Source organism: Cebidichthys violaceus, unplaced genomic scaffold (assembly GCF_023349555.1).
Source record: "Cebidichthys violaceus isolate CVI_PGR_0920_01 unplaced genomic scaffold, fCebVio1.0.p SCAF_37, whole genome shotgun sequence".
NCBI lineage: Eukaryota > Metazoa > Chordata > Actinopteri > Perciformes > Stichaeidae > Cebidichthys > Cebidichthys violaceus.
Window position 1 is genome coordinate 1,754,806 of NW_027176561.1, and position 18,689 is coordinate 1,773,494.

The 18,689-nt window shown below is 43.5% G+C and overlaps 1 protein-coding gene across 1 annotated transcript in view; it reads left to right on the forward strand.

Annotated features, from left to right (window-relative positions):
- Nucleotides 1-18,689, forward strand: part of sema6bb (sema domain, transmembrane domain (TM), and cytoplasmic domain, (semaphorin) 6Bb) — a 122,254-nt gene that overhangs the window by 41,956 nt on the left and 61,609 nt on the right. Inside the window, exons 2-3 of the mRNA XM_068725956.1 lie at nucleotides 14,596-14,720; nucleotides 16,196-16,310. Of these exons, the coding sequence (XP_068582057.1) occupies nucleotides 14,615-14,720; nucleotides 16,196-16,310 (221 nt within the window). The 5' untranslated portion in view covers nucleotides 14,596-14,614. The remainder of the gene's footprint in view (nucleotides 1-14,595; nucleotides 14,721-16,195; nucleotides 16,311-18,689) is intronic.

Genomic DNA, 18,689 nt, shown 5'->3' on the forward strand with positions numbered 1-18,689 from the left:
TGGAAAAATCCATTTGAACTGAACAGCTGCCACTTTGTAATTTGTTTTTCTGTGGATTTATTTTCATACTAAGCAGATAAATGATCAACCAACAAAGCCATAAATGTTAAATATCACCTTATGGCGCATGTTGAAGCCGGAAAGGAGAACATGTGCAGCGCAGATCAGCTGATCATCAGCTGCTACCTGCTGTTAGCTGAAAATGAACCCACAATTATTCAATTTATTTGTGGATTATTAGTTGCCATTGTCATTTAAATATATGATATATCAGGCATTTGCGCCGTCGTGTCGTGTGTTGTCACGTGACCAGCTAGCGACGGATGAGATGGCTCCATTAACTCAGTTCCCACAGGGTGAATGTTTCTGCTCAGCATGACATGGCTGTCTGAGTGACTATTGGTTTTCCTCAGTAACAAACAATGACAAGACTGTCTCGAACTGAATTTGTGTCAATCGCAATCAAACAGCAAGGAGTTCCTAGAAGTCTCATGTACAGGAATACATTGTGAAACAAAGCCGTTTCTCCACTGACAGTAGCCACTGTAGTCCAGACAGAAGTGCGGCCTGAGGCCATGTTATGTTGTCGGGGGGTTAGTTAGTGTACTACAGCTTTCGCCGTGTCCACCTACACGCCTCAGTGTATCATATTTTCATTCTCTGAGGGCTCTTCTTCAGAGTCAGTCTGGAAATTGCAGGAAACTTCAACAGAGTGGGCAAATCGTCGCTTGATGACAAAAACAGCTCCTGGAACTCATTGAACATCACAGATTGAGGATATACAACTCTGTAAGAGTATCCAAAGGAGGACTGTTCCTTTCATGCAAAATTGGAAAACACATTCCCTTAAGCATTCCTGTCTTATCTTTTTTGGGGCGAACATAAACTTTCAGAGTTCTTGTGTGGATATTCCAGCTGGATGAGAGAGCTGCAGGAAAAGCTCTGGTGAAACCAAGCCGGGCAATTTTCCTCAACGCCTGGTTGTTTGTCCTCCTCTCAGTGTTTTTTAAATGGCAGCCTCTGTCAACAGCCGCAGCGGGGGGTTAGTCTACTGTCTGTTTGGCTCCGCTGCGTTATACCCTGTTGCTCAAAAGCCTGGAGAAAGACCAATCAATGAACGAGCCACTTACCCTGTTATTCAGAGAACAAAATAATGTCTGTAGCTACCAATCTGTCGCAGTGGAAGGAAACACAAAGAACCAGTGTACTAGACCAGTGCTTTAATGGAGAGATGAGAGAGAGGGCTGATGGAGCTCTGTGTTGGACTCCTGTTATTGTTATGGGGAATTTAAAAAAAAAAAGGCCCAGATGAGCTGCTTCATTCCTCTCGACTGATTTCGTGAGAAAAGCTCCACCGTACTTCACCCTCACATATCCTTGAGCCTGTATAGCACTACGGCCGTCACAATCAATACTACCTGTGTCCTGCGTACTTTACCTGAGCTGCTCCTCTGCACTGTAAATGCTTTTCTCGGGTTAGTTCCGTGTCATACAAGTGAGAGCTCACCAACACATCTCCCTGGGCTCGTTGTTTCGTCTCTGGTTTTTATCGAATTAACTCGACAACCAGAGCGGAGGCCATTGACTTCCAAGGGAAATGGTTTTATATTGATTTGATCCGCTCCACGAGATGCCAGCTACTCAAAAGACATTGTTGAACATCGCTGCGATCCTAGAGCGACGAGGAGGCTCAAGCTCGTTTTATGCAAATAGGACCTGATGGCACTGGGTGACTGAGCCGAGGAAACCCCCATAGAGATGTCGTCTCCGAAGTGTGTCATGTGAACGCATTTATTTTTAAGTGCGACGCGACGGATGGAGGACGGGCCCGAGAGCCTTGTGGGGTAAAATAAAGAAAAGAGGCTGTTAACCATAACACATCCTCTTCGATCGTCTGCCTGAGTTATTCAGGTCAAGGAAGCAACATCTCTTTTAATTTGTGTCGCGGCCTTGCACCATTGTTTAAGAAAGCTAAAAGGCCTCTTTTGTGCTGCACATGTGGAGCCGGTGAATGGGCCCGCTCTTCTCTCTAAATTGACTGCACTCACCACACTTCATGTTCTCTTTCTCTTCTAATTTCCCCCTTTTCCGTCCCTCCTTTGCTCTACTCCCTCGTCATCCGTTTCACCATTGTTATCGCTGTCAGCGCGGGGATGACCACCTCCCTTCACTCCCCCACCTCATGACTTATAACTGAGTGCTTGGGTGGAAATCTCCTTAGGAACCGCCTCTGTAAACACACAATTGCTGTATCTCTCCCCGCGCAACTGTCTCTCCTCTCACCATCCTCCCTTCCTCTGTCTCTCTGCCCTTCAGCTCTCAAAGCTCGTACTTTAAAACCCGTCCTGTGAAACTCATCCAGCATCCCACAGCCACCCACCCTGATCCAGTCACCATAACCAAATCCACTTTAAGACCGGCACAAACAGATCCCAAAGCCTCGTAGCGGAGGGGCTGGGAGAGGAGGGGGAGTGTGACAAGAGGAAGGGGGGAAGGAGAGGGCAATGCAATGGTGAGATATCTTCAGTGAGCTCTTCTAAATAAACCTTCAGGTCTTAAGTGTCTTAAATCCCATCTGTCTAACCCAGGAAAGAGATGCATTAATATGCAGGGGCAAAAAGAAAAAAAAAGGACATGATTTGCTGTGATGGGATGAGAGCTGGAGCAAGAACAGGAGGAGAATGAGGGGAATGTGAGATAAATACAATGAGGTAGAGGAGGAGAAACGGGGTTTGACAAGAGCGAAGACAGATTGGAGAGACTAGATGCAGATAGAGGCAGAGAGACGGAGATGCAGGGAGTGAGAGCAAGAAAGATAGAGACATATATGGCTGAGCTGGCAGCCTCTTTCGCTGATTAACATGCCTCTCAGACACGGTGAGAGGGATCAAACTTGCACACAGCCAGGCCTGGGAGTTATGCCTGCAATGCAACGATAGAGTGTGTGTGTATATGTGTGTGTGTGTGTGTGTGTGTGTGTGTGTGTGTGTGTTTATTTCTGTTTGTTTGTTTTGAGTTGGGATCTACTGCTCAGCACACATGCAGGCATGTGTCTTTGTTCACAGCTGCCTTGTGTGCACAGTTGTCAACTGGAGACAGCTGTTGATTGACACCTCAGTGTGTGTGCGAGTGTGTGTGTGTGTGTGTGTGTGTCTGTACACCACATGAGATATGACATCCAAAGCAACAGGGACAGATAAAGTAGAGACGGGAGCCCAGAGTCGCTGTAGCGCGTGAACTCGTCCTCGAAATCGATACATTGGAATGGAATTTATCTGATTGAATTGGACGAGCAGGTGGCTGATTTTTGGTGAGAGAAGATAGAGTGGGAGGAGATGGTGACAAGAGGAAGGGTAGAGAGATGCATGTCTGAGTCCAGGATGCTGCTGCACAGAGTTTGAGTGTGTGTGTGTGTGTGTGTGTGTGTGTGTGTGTGTGTGTGTGTGTGTGTGTGTGTGTGTGTGTGTGTGTGTGTGTGTGTGTGTGTGTGTGTGAAATGGGGACTTGCAGGTTCACGTTTCTATCTTTGCCAGTTGCCGGCCCTGCACAGTCGGCCTTCCTCTGGGAGAACATACCGTGCCTTCTTGTCTCCGTCGCGAAAAAAAAGGAAATTGCTTTTAGATACTGTTCATGATGGGGGCGCTCACAGTGAGAGCGTTTGGCGAGATGATTTTCCTGTGAAATTTGCCATTATCAATAAATAATCTAGACACAGCTGTGGGACATACTACCCCTGAATGCTAGCGCGTATATAGAGATTCTGCACAGTAAATTATTTCACCATCAACTATTGAATATGTTGCGGTGGCTTCATTTGGCAGAGCTTCATGCGCTGTGCAAGAAAAGAAGGTAAAGGAAGCAATGCTAAACCTTATTAGCACGCAGAGATGTTGCTGTGAAGCCTGACATGTATACAGACCTCCATGTTCCTTCTTCTCTCTCCTCCTCGCCTGATGGCTCTTTCTGCTGTTCCGGAATCACTGAGACAATTTCACGGTGCCCTTTCACTCACTGCATTATTCAAACGTATCTGTGTATTGTACTATCTGACTCTCATGCCTTGTTTAACCGCTGTGTGTTGTGTTTAATGGACCAGGTCACTTTTTTAGGCAACTTGTCATCAATCGAGATATGCTGACACTTAGAAGCTTGGTTGTGCATTTTGGGAAACACGGTTAAAGCACCTTCTTCCTAAGAGTTACATGAGAAGATCTATACCACTGTCATATCTGTCTGTTAAATAAAGTATGAAGCTACATGCAGCAGCCAGTTAGCGTAGCCTGGCATAAACTTAACTTCACCATAAACTCGCATTAGAAGAAAAAAAAAAGCATTAAATCATCCTTCAAGCGCCACTAAATCTAACAAATTGACACTTTGTTTCTCGTAAGAGGGGTCACCTCGCAAACTATATCTTTGTCGGGCAAAGTGACATCCTGAAGTCTCTGCTGGTTGCCTGGCAACCTCATGGTAACCACAAGTCTCCAGGAAGTAACTGCTCCCGGCCAAGAAACAGTCCGGCCCATCACTCCTCGTAAAACCACAATGTGCTGTTTTTACGTCCCGGGTTTTGTAGGGATTAAACAAACGAGACATACAATTGATTTTTTTTTTTTTTTCACCTTTGACACAGAGCCAGCTTTTCCCCCATTTCCAGTCTTTATTCTAGGCTCGGCTAACTGTCTCTTGTTGGTTGCGTTGTATTTATCGTGACTTCATCTGTATTTGCTAATTGAGTTCCTAAAATTAAATATCTGCTAAAAGAAATCATCTGGAAATGGGTGATACTGAAAAAAAATCAAATATAACATGTTTTTTTTCTTCTAATGGCCATGAGGTTGAGGTATTGTTACATCACTACATTGTCAGTAATGACTCACTCTGGTCTAAGCACGTTTTTTTTCCCATTACAGCTCATTATTTTGTAAGGCTTTTTACATAAAGAACAGTGAAAATCTATTTGCAGTTGAACCATTTGTTGCCGTTATTTACTCATTCAAAATGACTCATAATCAGCAGCTCATTTGCATTCTATTCCTGTTTTTCTTGATACCTTCTATTACCAGAAATGTACATTAACCAATGAGTAGCCGTGCTGAGAGTAAAGTCAGCAGAGTGTTTTCTTTTTCCCCCCAAATGTTCTATTTTTGCCCGCCACCCGACCTCACACCCCAACTGACAGTCACTTGTTGCCATTACAATAAATCCACCTCTCCTCCTGATTCACAAGCTAAAAGGGCAAACAGTCTCTGGAAGGGAGCGTATTGCCCTATTGAGTTACTCCTGAGTATTTACGCAAGATAATACATGTCCTTGGGGGAATTTTAGCCGAATAATCACATCATGAGGGATTCTGTCATGCTGTAGAATGTCTTATTGCCATTAGCAAGGTTTCTGTATTATTTATAACCATGCTAGAGATTATCGCCTTGTGTGTTTTCTTCTGCTGGCTTTATGGAGCCTCCAGCCAGTGATGGATGGATTTGCTTTTGGTCTCCCGTCAGTCTCGGAGTGTGTTTTCTTTTCATTTTTTACTGCAGTGGAGCTGGGTTCCTCCTACGTGGATGGTTTGAGTGTGATTTATGTCTTTGGCCCCTGATCCCTGCCCTGCTAATGATGGTTGTAAAATGGTTGGAAGCCAAAGGTCAGGCCTATCTCCACCGTTGTGATGTGAGTTGAGGTTTCTCCTTGACGCATGTTGAAGCTTAAAAGATAAAAGAAGCGAGGAGAAGTAGCGTGGAGCGTAGAGAAATAAAAGATATGTGTGGCACAGAGAGAAGAAAAGATTCATCTCCAGCGCTCCTTCTTGGAGAATCTTCCTCCGGAAACACAGACCTATAATTAACCTGCAGACGATGCAAAATCTTTGTTCTACTCCGTCTAGATTGCGACTACTGTTCCTCTGTCTCCTGGCGTCTCAGCCGCGGTAATTTGGAGGACTGTGAAGGTTAATGACAGTGACACAACTCCAGGGAGAGCGCCAGTAATACTCAAAGATATCCATTCATCAACAATAAGCTATTACAGGTATTACATTACTGCTCTGTCATTCAGCGCTCTTTAGTCGGGCTACCTCTCGCTCATTAATGGGAGCACATCCGCTGCAGAGAGAAAGAGTCAGAGATTATCTTATTCCAGCACCAACCTTTAAATCCCCTGAAATTATATATCCATTAGACACATGGTGCTGTGTAAAGAAGATACTGTACCTGGCTTCACTGTCAGGTAGCAGAGTCAGAGGACGTGTTCTCATGGTCTGTTTTGGATAAAAGAGGAGTGTTACGGAAATGTTTTTGTCCTCCTGCACATGCTGCACATATTTCCCACTACATAAATCCATGGTGTCTCTCAGTGCATGGGAAAACCAGTGTTCTGTGCATAAAGGTCACATTTTTCATTTGCCGTGCACTCCCCCTCTTTTCTCTCGCTCTCTCTCTCTCTCTCGACCTTTTCTCTTTCTTTCCCTCTCTCTCTTTAAATATGTGCGCCATTATTGAGGCTCCAGGATTTCATGGCGATGCAAATATCTAGTAAACAGACCCCGGGTCACTCAAATCCCGAGCAAAGAGAGGAAATCATGTGTGCATTTTGCGCTAGTGGAGGGAATTCCAGCATCGCTTTTACATTAGGCCTGAGAGAGATAGAGAGGGAAGACTGTGGTTTGGCTTAAGTGAAGGCGTAATGCCCAGAAGAGATGTGTGTGTGTGTGCGTGTGTCTGTTGTTTTGTTGTGTGTGTATGTTTGTGTGTGTGTAGAGTACATAGTGCACGTGCTTATGTATATGTGAATCCATCTCAGGGAGGTTAACAGTCTGGGGTCAGCAGAGCAGATTTAAGGTGGATTTCAAGGAAACAAAACAAAGAAATCTTTATTCATATAAAACATTTTACTCTAGGGGCAATACAATGCACAAACAAAGCGATCTATCAGATGCTGTTTAAAATGCAAATACAGCTAAACTAATCAAATGCAGAGGGGAAAACAAATGTTTTCAGCCTGCTTTTTAACAGTGTTACATTTGGAGCACACATAATGCAATGTGGCAAAGTACCCTAGCAGCGTAGACCGTAAAAAACAAAAGATACTTTGTCAAATTTAGATTTTACTTTTGAAACAACCAGAGGGCCTGGGCCAGGTAACATGGGAGGTCTTGACAGGTGTGCATATGGATTCAGAAAGTCAAGAGAGGTACTGAAGAGGTACAACGTTGTAATCAGTTCTGAAACAAATTGAATGCCAACGCAGAGATCTGACAAGTGAGTGATGTGATTAAACTTCTTTTTTGTTATGACCCTTGCAGCGTCATTTTGATTAAATTCAACCCACAGTCTTTTAAGGTAGACATTTATTAGACAATTCCACACCTCAAGATGTTGATCTAATGCCAATATACTGTACAGCATCAACATGGAAGTATGTCCATTATTGGATGTAGTGAGTCTAAAATAAGGGTGTAGAAGTCAGCGTTGCACTCTTATAACATTGTTGGACTTTTTCTTTAACAATGATTATCATTGATGCAGCAGAATCAGAGACTCAGAGTCTTTTTTTTTACCCCACACATTCTTCTTCCTGGTCAAAATGGCGTACATATTAACCACGATGCAACGCAATGTTTATTGTGGAAGTTTGGGTGTGCTTGCAGCGGATAATGTATGCTTAAAGCCTCAAGCAGAGATGAGGAGCAGCTACAGAGGTCTGGTAAACTCACATCTTTCTATCTCCACATCACCATATTTTTTTCATTTTCAAACTCAAACTCCACAAGCCACATCATCAGCTTTGCACATACCGCTGTGTTTTGCAGAATTTTCCAATATTCTGGGTATTCTTGCATGGTGATAGATATGTTTTTTTTAAGATGATAAAAGACACTTCTATTTGGTGATTTATTATTGATTGATTTATTGGTGATGTTGCTCTGGGACATAGGGCATAATCAACAATCACAGACAGATTTATGACCTTTGTGGTCCTGTACTTCCAGGGAGAAAGAAGCTAATGAGAACATGTTGTCTGCCACCGAGGATCAGCAACAATAACGGTTATTTTGGGCATGCCTTTGTTGAGCTGCAGGAAGTTACGGAACATCCAGATCTTTAAGTATTTTAAGACAAGCATGGGTACTGTACAACAATGTGTCATCTGCACAATTGATAACATGCCTTGTGTTTCATGTGGTTTTTATGTGGCCTAGAGGCACCGTGTACAGCAGGCTGAACAGCAATGGTCCAAGTATTGACCCCTGAAGGACTCCCTTTTCCTACACCTAGCACAGAGATCCAGACAAATGTCATCCCTTTAGATAAGTCCTTCCCACTAGTCTACTCTTGGCTTAGTATGGATATAAATCTGGCATTGCAAGTATATTGGCTTTGTGCTCTTCCTTTTCCTGTTTCTTTTTCTTTCTCTCATTCCAGACATTCTTTGGCTTTCCTCTCTTTATAGCCGATGTGACTCCCCCTCTCTCTTTCGCCTCTGTTTTTCCTCATCACTCCCTGTAGTGTATCTTTTTCTTTTTTTTCATCCTGCCATGTCACCTCCCCACTCTCCAAACTCGTTCTTTTTTTTTATATCCGCTGTGTTGATTTCCATCTTTGCCTTAAATCCCCCCTCACAGCGTTCTTTCTTAATCTCTATTCACTATCCTCCTCACATCCCTTCCACATACAGCGTCTCATGTTGCTGACTGAAGGAGGTCCCAGCAGTACAGGCTATCACCTGTCATTGGTTCTACACACTCCGTAAAGCGGCCTCTCCTCTCGTCTCTTATTTGACAATTAGGCCAGTCTCCAGGAAATCTATGGGGTGTTTTTAAAGTCTGCATAAAGAAAGTGGAACAATCATAAAATCCTCCCCCGCTTACTTGATACTCTTTCCCATGTATCCGCACAGTCTCAAGTACTGATCTCTGAAGGTCATTTCAGTGATGTGGAACAATAAAAGCAGAGCAAAGTGCAGCTCACCCTTGTGCCTGCGGCAAAGGAGTATTTATTTGAACATTAATTCCTCTTAAAAAGTTATTAAGTGTTTTAAGGATCAAGCTTGACGTCTTTTGATAGTTTCAGTGTATCTCCTTTACAATAACAAAGGTTATTAGAGCTTGAAACCCTTTGGGTTGTTTTTGGCTCCCCTCCAGTTTTATCTCTTTTTACAGAGCTTTATTAGAAACTGGGAAATTAATTGAATCGAGACGAGGTTCTGGCACTAGTACGTCTTCTTCTACTGCTTCTATATAGCCTCTAGTTCTGTCATGTCACAAGCACAAAAAAAATGTGTTGCAGATCTTTTTAAGAATGTCTCGGATTAAATCTTTGTGCCACTAACTGCTCTTCAAAATGTAAACTTGCATTGATTGATTACGTTGTGCCACGTTGAGACGGCATCAGAAGCTTGATACGGAAAGCTGTAGTATACTTACACATCCAGCAGACAAACAGCAATATGAGCTTTTATTTAGACTTGTGTTTCTGGACATCTGGTGAATGTAAGTCAAATGCTCAACATTGTCCGACATTAACTGACGCAGCTTCATGCTCCACTACGTTTACCAGCTAATTGCTGATTGTCTGCTCGCTGTTTGTGCATTTTGGTGTTTGTTTGGTATTCCTCTGAGCTTTTTCACTGAAAACAATGGCCTTCTGCTGCTGGAAATGTGGTTGATGAGAGAGGTGAGAGTGAAGCCATACGGCATAGTTGTGGACCATGCAGATAAAAAAAAAAAAAGGGGGAAAAAACTGCATGGTGAGGAAGACGTTATTCATTATTTAGACTGTCCCGTATAGCATACAAATAATCACGTGATTCATTACTAATATAAAAATGTTGATTAAAAGGGGAGTAACGGTACACAAAAGTCACTGGTCATTCATACCCTGCTTTAGTAGTCACCATTCAGACGGAATTGGGAAACACTATCTTTATTATGTCTCTCTTCTTGGCTGTTGAGGCCGACCGGGAACCCACATTTGTTTTTATCTGTTTTATTTGTACTTGCCATCGTTCGACTGACTCACACGCCAATCCCCTTTGTTGCTTTAACCTCTGCATATGTTGTACTTGCACTTCCACATTGTTCCACATACGTACATCAATAAGTGCATCGATATATATGCAGTGTTTTTTGTGTGCGGCTGCATGCACTGGAACCGCGAACGTTTGGTGCGAATACACAAACCCCCCTGATGATTAGTGCAGATTGAATATGTGCAACACATGCAAATTATATTTACAGGATATATTTATACATTTTTGGTGAGCAAAACAAATTAATTTACCTCGTAAAATAACGATAAAGGGATTTGAGTGGAAATAGACCATGTTTGACTTAATTCTTCCTCTGTGCAGGCTTTTAGAAGCTAGGCGACCAGTGTGAAAAGGGATTATATCAGACTATTGCTTGAGTACTGTGTTACCAGTACTGATACCTCTGTATAATACTTGACAGCCACTCTGTTAAATATTTTAATCATAAATACCCCAACCACCACAGTGTCCCCATTAACGCTGCTCTAATTCATTACCATTTTTCCCTACATCTAGGACACGCATAATCTTGGTTTTCTTTCAACCATTCCAGAATGGGGCTAAGGGAGAGCAGAAGGGAGAAACCAAGGCGTAACGTGAATGTGAAAGGGAAAAAAAGGTAGAGAGACTGAGGAGAGGTGAAAGCGAGAGCCCTGGCAACCATAATAAGTGAAAAAAAAGCATATTATCACCTTTATTTAATCATTAGTAGTTCTATTTGCATGCAAAGTATCCGAACCTCGGCAGCAGAGAGTCGCTGTCTCTGTATTACCAGCAACCAATTCCACATCGCGAGCATTCCTCACATCTGTTGTCGACCTCAAAGCGTTTCCTCTTCTCTTGTTCTTTCGTCTGACTCGACTCTGTATCAGAACTGTATCAGTCGTTATCAGGGCTTTGCAGAAGATACTAGACATCATTGATCGATTGACTGGTGATTCATTATCTATGTTATCTGAGTTGGCCATAGTGGTGGTCATTATGAGATGGCTTTAATGGGGTCCATGGAGACATATCGCCCTCCACCCCCCCTAACCCCCCCCCCCCCCACCTTTTCGGCAGCTAAATGATCTCTTAATGACTTTGTTTAGGAAATTACCCGCCTAAACACCCATAATCTAATTGATCCGGGGCTGTGGAAACAGACAAATTAACAAGTCTGTGTAAATCCTGTTGAAGCGAATGGAGCATGGTGATGAGTTCAGGAGTCCTGTTTCATTAAGGGATGATAAGATATTCAGAGTGGATGGGATATAAGTGCTCAGACGGATGTTTCACTTGACCTGCAATTGTTTGCATTTTTTTTTTGCTCCGCTGTCGTCACTTGTCATCCGTATTGACGTGGCACCAAAATAAGACCGTTGGGATGGCTCCGGAAATCAAGCTCAGTCCCTGAATATGTTTGTCACAACGCTGGAAACAATAGTCCCCCCAGTGAAAGAGCTGACACGATGGCTTTTGACGTTTCTTAAATCCCACACAGTGTGCCAGCTTCAAAATGACTTCAGTGACATCTACTGCCGTTTCAATTTAAAAAAAACCAAACATAGTGTTATAGTACCCTGGGGTTAAATATGTTGTTTTAGTGTCTCCCCTCCAAATGGGGAAATGTATATGTGACTTGCAGTATGCCTTGTTCAATGATAATGGTGTAAAACTGTACAGCCTGTGCCATGCAGCGAGGCTTCTGAATGGACTTGGCTGCAGCCATTTGTCATAATTACAGCGACGCTTTGGCTCTGAACCATTTGAAGACCCACACACACAACACACATAGACACCCACACACACACACACACACATACTTTTATACTTGTATATCTACTTATTCTGCTGTCCCATGAAATTGTATAGCCCAGGGTGTCTAATTATACTAATCGAATGCGTACCGCCTGACATTTATTCATACATTATTAATAACTGAAACAATAGAATCTGTGATTGGATATAGTGACTTACTGACTTCTCATCTTCTCTCTCTCTCTCTTACTGTTTCTCACTTATCTCTCTCTCTATCTCTCTGTCTCTCTCTCTCTCTCTTTACCCTAGGACCTCCTTTCTTCTGTTGGTGACTTCCCCCTTCACCTCCTGTAATTTTGCTTGTGGGTGTTGAGTAATTAGCATGCCTCCCACTTTAATTCTGATGTCAAAGCAGGGAATGTGAGAAATGTCCCATAAAGATTATGTGTCCTGATAAGGTTATGTCTGGGACTCCATTAAAGAGATGGGCTGCACAATGGCTGTTTGTATCCTTCGGGGGAGAGAGAGAGAGAGAGAGACTGAAAACTACTCAAAGAGGGAAACTGTTTCCATGTTACTACATAGAGTACAGTTTGCCAGCATTTGTTCTTTTTTTATTATTTCTGTTGAACTTTATTCTGTACTTTACTTAGAACAAATACAATAGTAGACACAATGATGCAGTTTCTGAGGTCAGACTCCAGCAGCGCCTCCGGCAGTGACCAGCCCGCCACGGACAGACCCAGATCTGATCTAATTTTAATCTAAGATTAAGATAAACCCATTCCTTATTGATGTTATTAGACTATATGGCCAAAAGTATGGTAAACCCCCTCAGTATACATATGTATGGTCATCTGCTATTGTTTGAGCAAGGGCCCTCATGTTCAATTCCAAGGCACTATGTAACGTTTAAAGAAAAACACATTGCTTTCCTTACAAATACAACAGTTTAATTTACAACTCAACCTTGCACAATGAAGTATAAACATATGGTGTTTGCCCCAACACTGCTTGGTCTGGTATGACCAGTAGCTTATGGTGGCGAATGTTAGCTTTTTTTCTAAACAAAGATGCTATCCTCTGTTTCCTGCTCAGAGGTTTTCAGATATGAATTAGCTTATAGCTACCTCTGGTACAGCTATGACGTATCACACTGTCCCTTTCAAATACATAGATAAATAACCTTTGGATAGATGTTTGTGTAGAACTGCTACAGGGAGTTCCTTGACTTAATGACTCTTTTCTACTTGTGCTAATGTTAAACTAGCTTATGTTTTAGCATTTATTATTCTCAACAGTGGCCACTGCTTACAAAAAGTTACACGCTGCAGTGTTGCTACAGCATACGGTGATATTTTACTTCCAAACTGTTGGAACTTTTAGTGAAGGAGCTTTTCTGTTTCAACATGACAATGACCCTGTGCACAAGGTTTAATCATAATTGTTGTTTTATTGTAATAACAAAATGCAACAGAACTCTTGCAATATTTGCCAGTGAAGCTCTTAAACCCACAAACTGAACTGAACTGAAAAGACTTGAAAAGAGTCTGAGAGAGACAAAGCCTGACACAGAAAGGAAGGGTGCATAGTGGATTCTGTGTGTTCTCCTTTCTGTTTTTGCATCCTTTCGCACATTGTGCATCTGTGACCACGGTAAATTGCTGAGGAGTTTTGCGTAAAGAAATCCAACCTTGAGTATTCAAATTTGAGATGTTGCAATTGTGCATGACTGAAAGAAATGTTTTGTGTTTTCAGCAGTGGGGATGGAATACCTCTCCGCTTGATTTTCAAAACAAATTGCCCTGTGTTGCATTCAGTGTTAAGATGACAACAAGATGAAAATCGAGTTATGGGGTTTTGTAAACTATGTGTTTGTGAAATTTCTAGGAAAACACAGTTCCATGCCAGGCTCGTATGCAGAGGGAAACATTGTTAGATAATTACAGATGAGTCAGAGCTCAAGATAATAACAACTTGAATAATAGTGCCTGTTGGATGCACATTGAATTCCAACCACACACATGCAACAGCAGCCGAATTGAAGTAACAACACGCAGAGGTAGCGGCCCGCCAGTCATGCCTGCTGAGGTTTGTGGCTGCAGCCGGAGTGCTTAATACATTGTCTAGAATGTATCGTGGAGGGTAACTAAATTTGGGTATCATTTGTATTTCCACATGAATCACATCCGAGACCCCGCATGTGCCTCTGTATCGCCTGATGAAAAATACCAACAGTTTAGCTCCGCCGTCAGAGAGGTGATTTGTGGCCCTGGCAAGCATTTAATTTAAGTAAACCACCACTTCTCCCCCTCTCTCAGCCTCCTTCATATCCTGGATAATGCTCGACGTCTGGAGCGTTATTGAGCCTTTCACTCACTCTCTCCCTATACAGATTTTCCATTCATCTATAGGCCACATATTGCCCTCTGTCTTGCCCAAGATGTCGCTTTCTTTGCCTCCGTCACATTCCTCTCAGATGTGTCATCGTTGGTGTGTTGCTTGATGTGGTCGTGTTGTGCCACAGTGATCTGGCTGCATTCAGAGCTGACTGGACACTTCTCCCTCAGTGGATGATTTAATCCCTCGCTCCGAGCAGCTATTTCTCTTCCCTCACATCAGGGCGTAGCGACAGAGATGCTGTGGGAATATAAAGACGGAGCTTCAGTCAAGAAAACCAGCCAGTCAGTCAGTCAGTCAGTCAGTCAGTCAGTCATTCTGTGAGTGTCCCTCTGTCTCTCTGTATGTTGATTTGTCTCACTCCTCTGCCTCATTTAGCAACAACTCACTCCCTTTTCTCCTTTTTTGTCTTTTTCTTAATTCCCACAGACTCCGCCGCGGTGTTGCTATGGCGACCGTGGCCCCTCCCTTCTTCCTGCTGTGTTGGCTGCTCCGAACGGCGATCTCGGCGTTCCCAGAGGAACCGGGGCCCCTCAACTTCATCCCCACTGAAGGTATACTGACCTCCCGACTTTTCTCGCCCTCTAGCCGCCTACTCCCCTGCGTGCCTCTCTCCCATGTCGTGATGTGTGAGGTGTGGGATCGCGCCCTAACAGGCAGGGTGTTCAATAGGGGGGGGGGCTTAAGTTCACGGCGTGGGCTGTGGAGGTCAGACAAGCTCTCACACGAATGGTGTTGACTGGTGTCTCGAGCAGGAGGTGTGGGGTCCCACTCAGGAATGAGACCAGAGTGTAGGAAGGGGTTCCAGCGTTCGTGACTTTCCCACACACACACACTCACACTCAGACTCTTGAGAGATGCAGCGTCTAACACACTCAGACTTTGAGTCTCCGTATCAGCTTGGCAGTCTCCAGCTCAGACCCGACCTTGATTGATTGCAGTTCAATATTATTGATTGATGGTTTCCCAGCTGAGTCCAGAACCTTTCTCGACGTATCAATACCATACAGAAGAGTTTAGCGGTTGTCAGGCTGCTGAGCGCTACGCTGGAGCGGCTGTGTTTGTCTCAGCAGGTTTACAGCAGGTTCAAGCTTTAGCAGAAAATACAGGCTTATCTAGATGGTCAGACAAGACAGGTAGAGGAAGGTGGACAGAGATTCACAGTGGGTCCCAGGACGGGTTGACGTAGATACTATAGGAAGGAATTACAGGATAGAAATAAAGCAGAAGCACACAAAACTTAGAGGTGAATAAGAGGAGGAAACAGATGAATGGTCTAGAGGGTGGGATTTAAAGAGGTAATGATGAAAGAGCAGAGAGAAGATCGGAGGATATCTGACAAAAAAATACCCCCATTCACCTCAGCCAAGGTCAAAGACAGATAGGTAATCCATCTGATTTGTATGTAAGTGTGATTTCTGCTTCTCTCTCCATTTTATTTATTTTTTCTCTGTTTTTGCACATCTGCGAGGACACATGTTGAAAATGCCCAACCTCTTTTATGTTTGATTTCTCTCCCTCAAGGTCTCCCTACCTCATCCTCCGAAAACACACTTTGAACATTTTATTTTACCCTTTTTTGATGTTTTTGAAAAAGTCACCTGTCTCTTCGTGTCTCTCTTTTTGAGTTGTCTGAATCACTTTGCAGAACATGTCTTAGCGAACTTGTCAACAAAAAGCAGAAGCAAATGAACAATTTATCAAAAGTGAGATCCAGTCAGTCAACAAAGGAAAACTCATGAATATAACGGTGACATATGAGGTATAGTTCAGGCATCTATCATTTTTAGAAGATTATTTGTTTCTTGTATCTCAGTCTGTGCTCTGCTCCGTGGTCTTGCTTAATGTAGTAGATGTGATGCTTTTGCAAATGCAAGTCTCAAACTTTGTCACCTTGGATACCTGTTACTGCTGCAGAACTGTCAAAACAAACTGAACAGAAAACCACTTTTATGGTCACTTTTGTCAAAGATGGATGTCAGTTTGGGAATGAGCCATAATGCGTCTCTGTTCTCTCATTCACCGGCAGTGGTGAGAAGACACCCAGTGTTCCTGGGCCGACCCCATCGAACATGGCTGAGACAAGAGCCTCTACACATCCAGAGGATCCTCCAAGTCAATCGGACGCTCTACATCGGAGCCAGGTACAACACACACACACACACACACACACACACACACACACACTGATAAACGTATGGTGTTAGCAGTTCATTTGTGGCTTTATCTACAGTAAGAATACACTTTAAGCAATCAGGGACCTGTGATGTGCCTTTTATTGCCTGCATCACACTAGTACAAGCACACATATAGCTCCGTCAGGGCAATTTTCAGCTTTAATATCTGTTGGACTGTCTGTTGTCACTGCATTTGTTGCCAAGCAACATTTGCCACTCATTGGACATTATTCTAGGAGTTTCAGTCTCAAACCTAAATGTAATAATAAAACCTACCATCAGTATTCTAGCTAGAGGTATTTTGCTCCTTGTTGAATGTAATAATTGTGGCTGTTCCAACACTTTGGTCGGTGTTTCAACATTCTAACTGTAAACAGGTTAACATATAATATTAGCATTCAGCTGTGGCTTAGTGCTGCTGGGCATAGTTATGGACTGTTTCCAGTGTTTGAGGAGATTTCATTAAAAAATATTGATTTCTCTTTTTGCCGTTGTAGTGGGACAAGGCCTTAACAAACCTTGCATTATTTAAAGTGACTATGAGGAACTTTTAACCAGTTGTGAAACAGTCTCAGTGTAACACTGATGGCCTCTATATGACCCACATGAATGGTTAATCACAAATGGTCTAGTTGTAGTGTAGTCTCTCGACCACTCAAAGCACTTTACACTACTGTCAAAATTCACTATTTCAAACACACATTCATACGCTGCTGGCAGAGGCTGCCATGCAAGGTGCCACCTGCCCATCAGGATCTAATAAAAAAATTCCTTTATACACGTTTACACACTGATGGTACGGCCTTCTGGGGCAATTTGGGGTTCAGTATCTTGCCCAAGGACACTTCAACATGCGGCCTGGAGGAGCTTGGGATCAAAACGCAGATCGCCGATCTTCCTTATGGCCACAGATGCCATAAGTGAGATCATCAGTAAAAAGATTTCTATATAGTTATTCTTAATGCCTGTCCTCGGTGCCACTGGGTCAGATTCACGCAGAATCAGACAAAAGCATGCAGGTTCACCAGAAACTCCATGAGCCTAGACTCCAGTCAGACTGACAGACTGATATTCGGCTTCGCCGCTGTATTCGACCTGCAGTCGGAGCTCCGGCGGGATGTGGAGAGCTCCGCACCCGGGAGCAGCAGCTCTTCCTCTGGCCAGGAACAGAGCTTCACTTTGCTGCTTCGCCGGTCCATGCTGGGAGCCAACACAGAAATCATGCTGATGGAGGCCCAAGCTGTATTGCTGGGCCCCGCTGGAGGAAAGGGAGGAATGGGAGAAGCAGAAGCAGGACAGTAAAGGGCAGACTGTCAGACCCCGCTGCAGTAAAATTAGAAGTTTTCTAAAAGGACTCTGGGGCTCGGAAACACTAAGTTATAATTAAAGGCTCTGTCATTACTTTGTTGTTGGCTATTACTAGCACAAGTTCTAAAATTTGTTCTGAACACTTTGTAAAAGTGAATATGCGACTTGTGTGAGACATGGGAAACATGAGCCACAGGACAAATCTGTTACAGTAGCTTAATTTGAAGGCTGATATGCGGCCTGACAAATGATTTCTGGTTTGGTCTTCACATGATGCTAGTCCCCACCTGCCTGTCAGTCTGGTGAATGTGCTGATACTGGACAGACTCAAGCCCTGGTGGTCAGGAGGCCAGACGAGGACGGCCTGCTCAGCTGCACCGGGTTTACACTGTAAAGCTACATCTGCTGCTCCCCGGACCCATTCAGAAGCCAACCTGAAACAGACTGTTTCAACAAAAAACATACACCTCAAGATTTACTGCCCGTGTTGTCCAAAGAAATGTGTCATTTTCCACATAAGGTGCTGGTTATTTGCTGTAGTGGTTGTCTGAAGAAGACTGAAAAGGTTTAGACAAGAGACGCCACTGTGGTCCAGGAAATGACCCAGCGCCTGGCCTCCAGCTGGTCTAACCTCACTACTGAGAGCTGGTAGTAAATATATCAAACTATGTAACAAGGCTCCAGCCATTTTGTCTGCGCTGAGAGGGTCTATAAGCACACACACATGCACACAGCCTGATAGTAAAACTGCACACAGACAACTATAGCTACTGCAGTCTGCAGGTCTGCTTTGAAATACAACCAGAGCCATGAAGCAGTCTGAGAGACGCTAATTTCAATTTACTGCTGCAGAAAATGTTACTGAAAAGCAGAGGTAAACTGATATGAATGTCTGAGCCAGCCGGATGATAATGAAATGCTAGACTGACAAGCGGAAAGACGAGAAAGGCGAGGGAGGTTCTCGGCAGCATGAGAGATTCACAGAAAGAGCGTTTACCAGAGTATATTTATATATTTCTTGTACGTGGCTAATAGTGT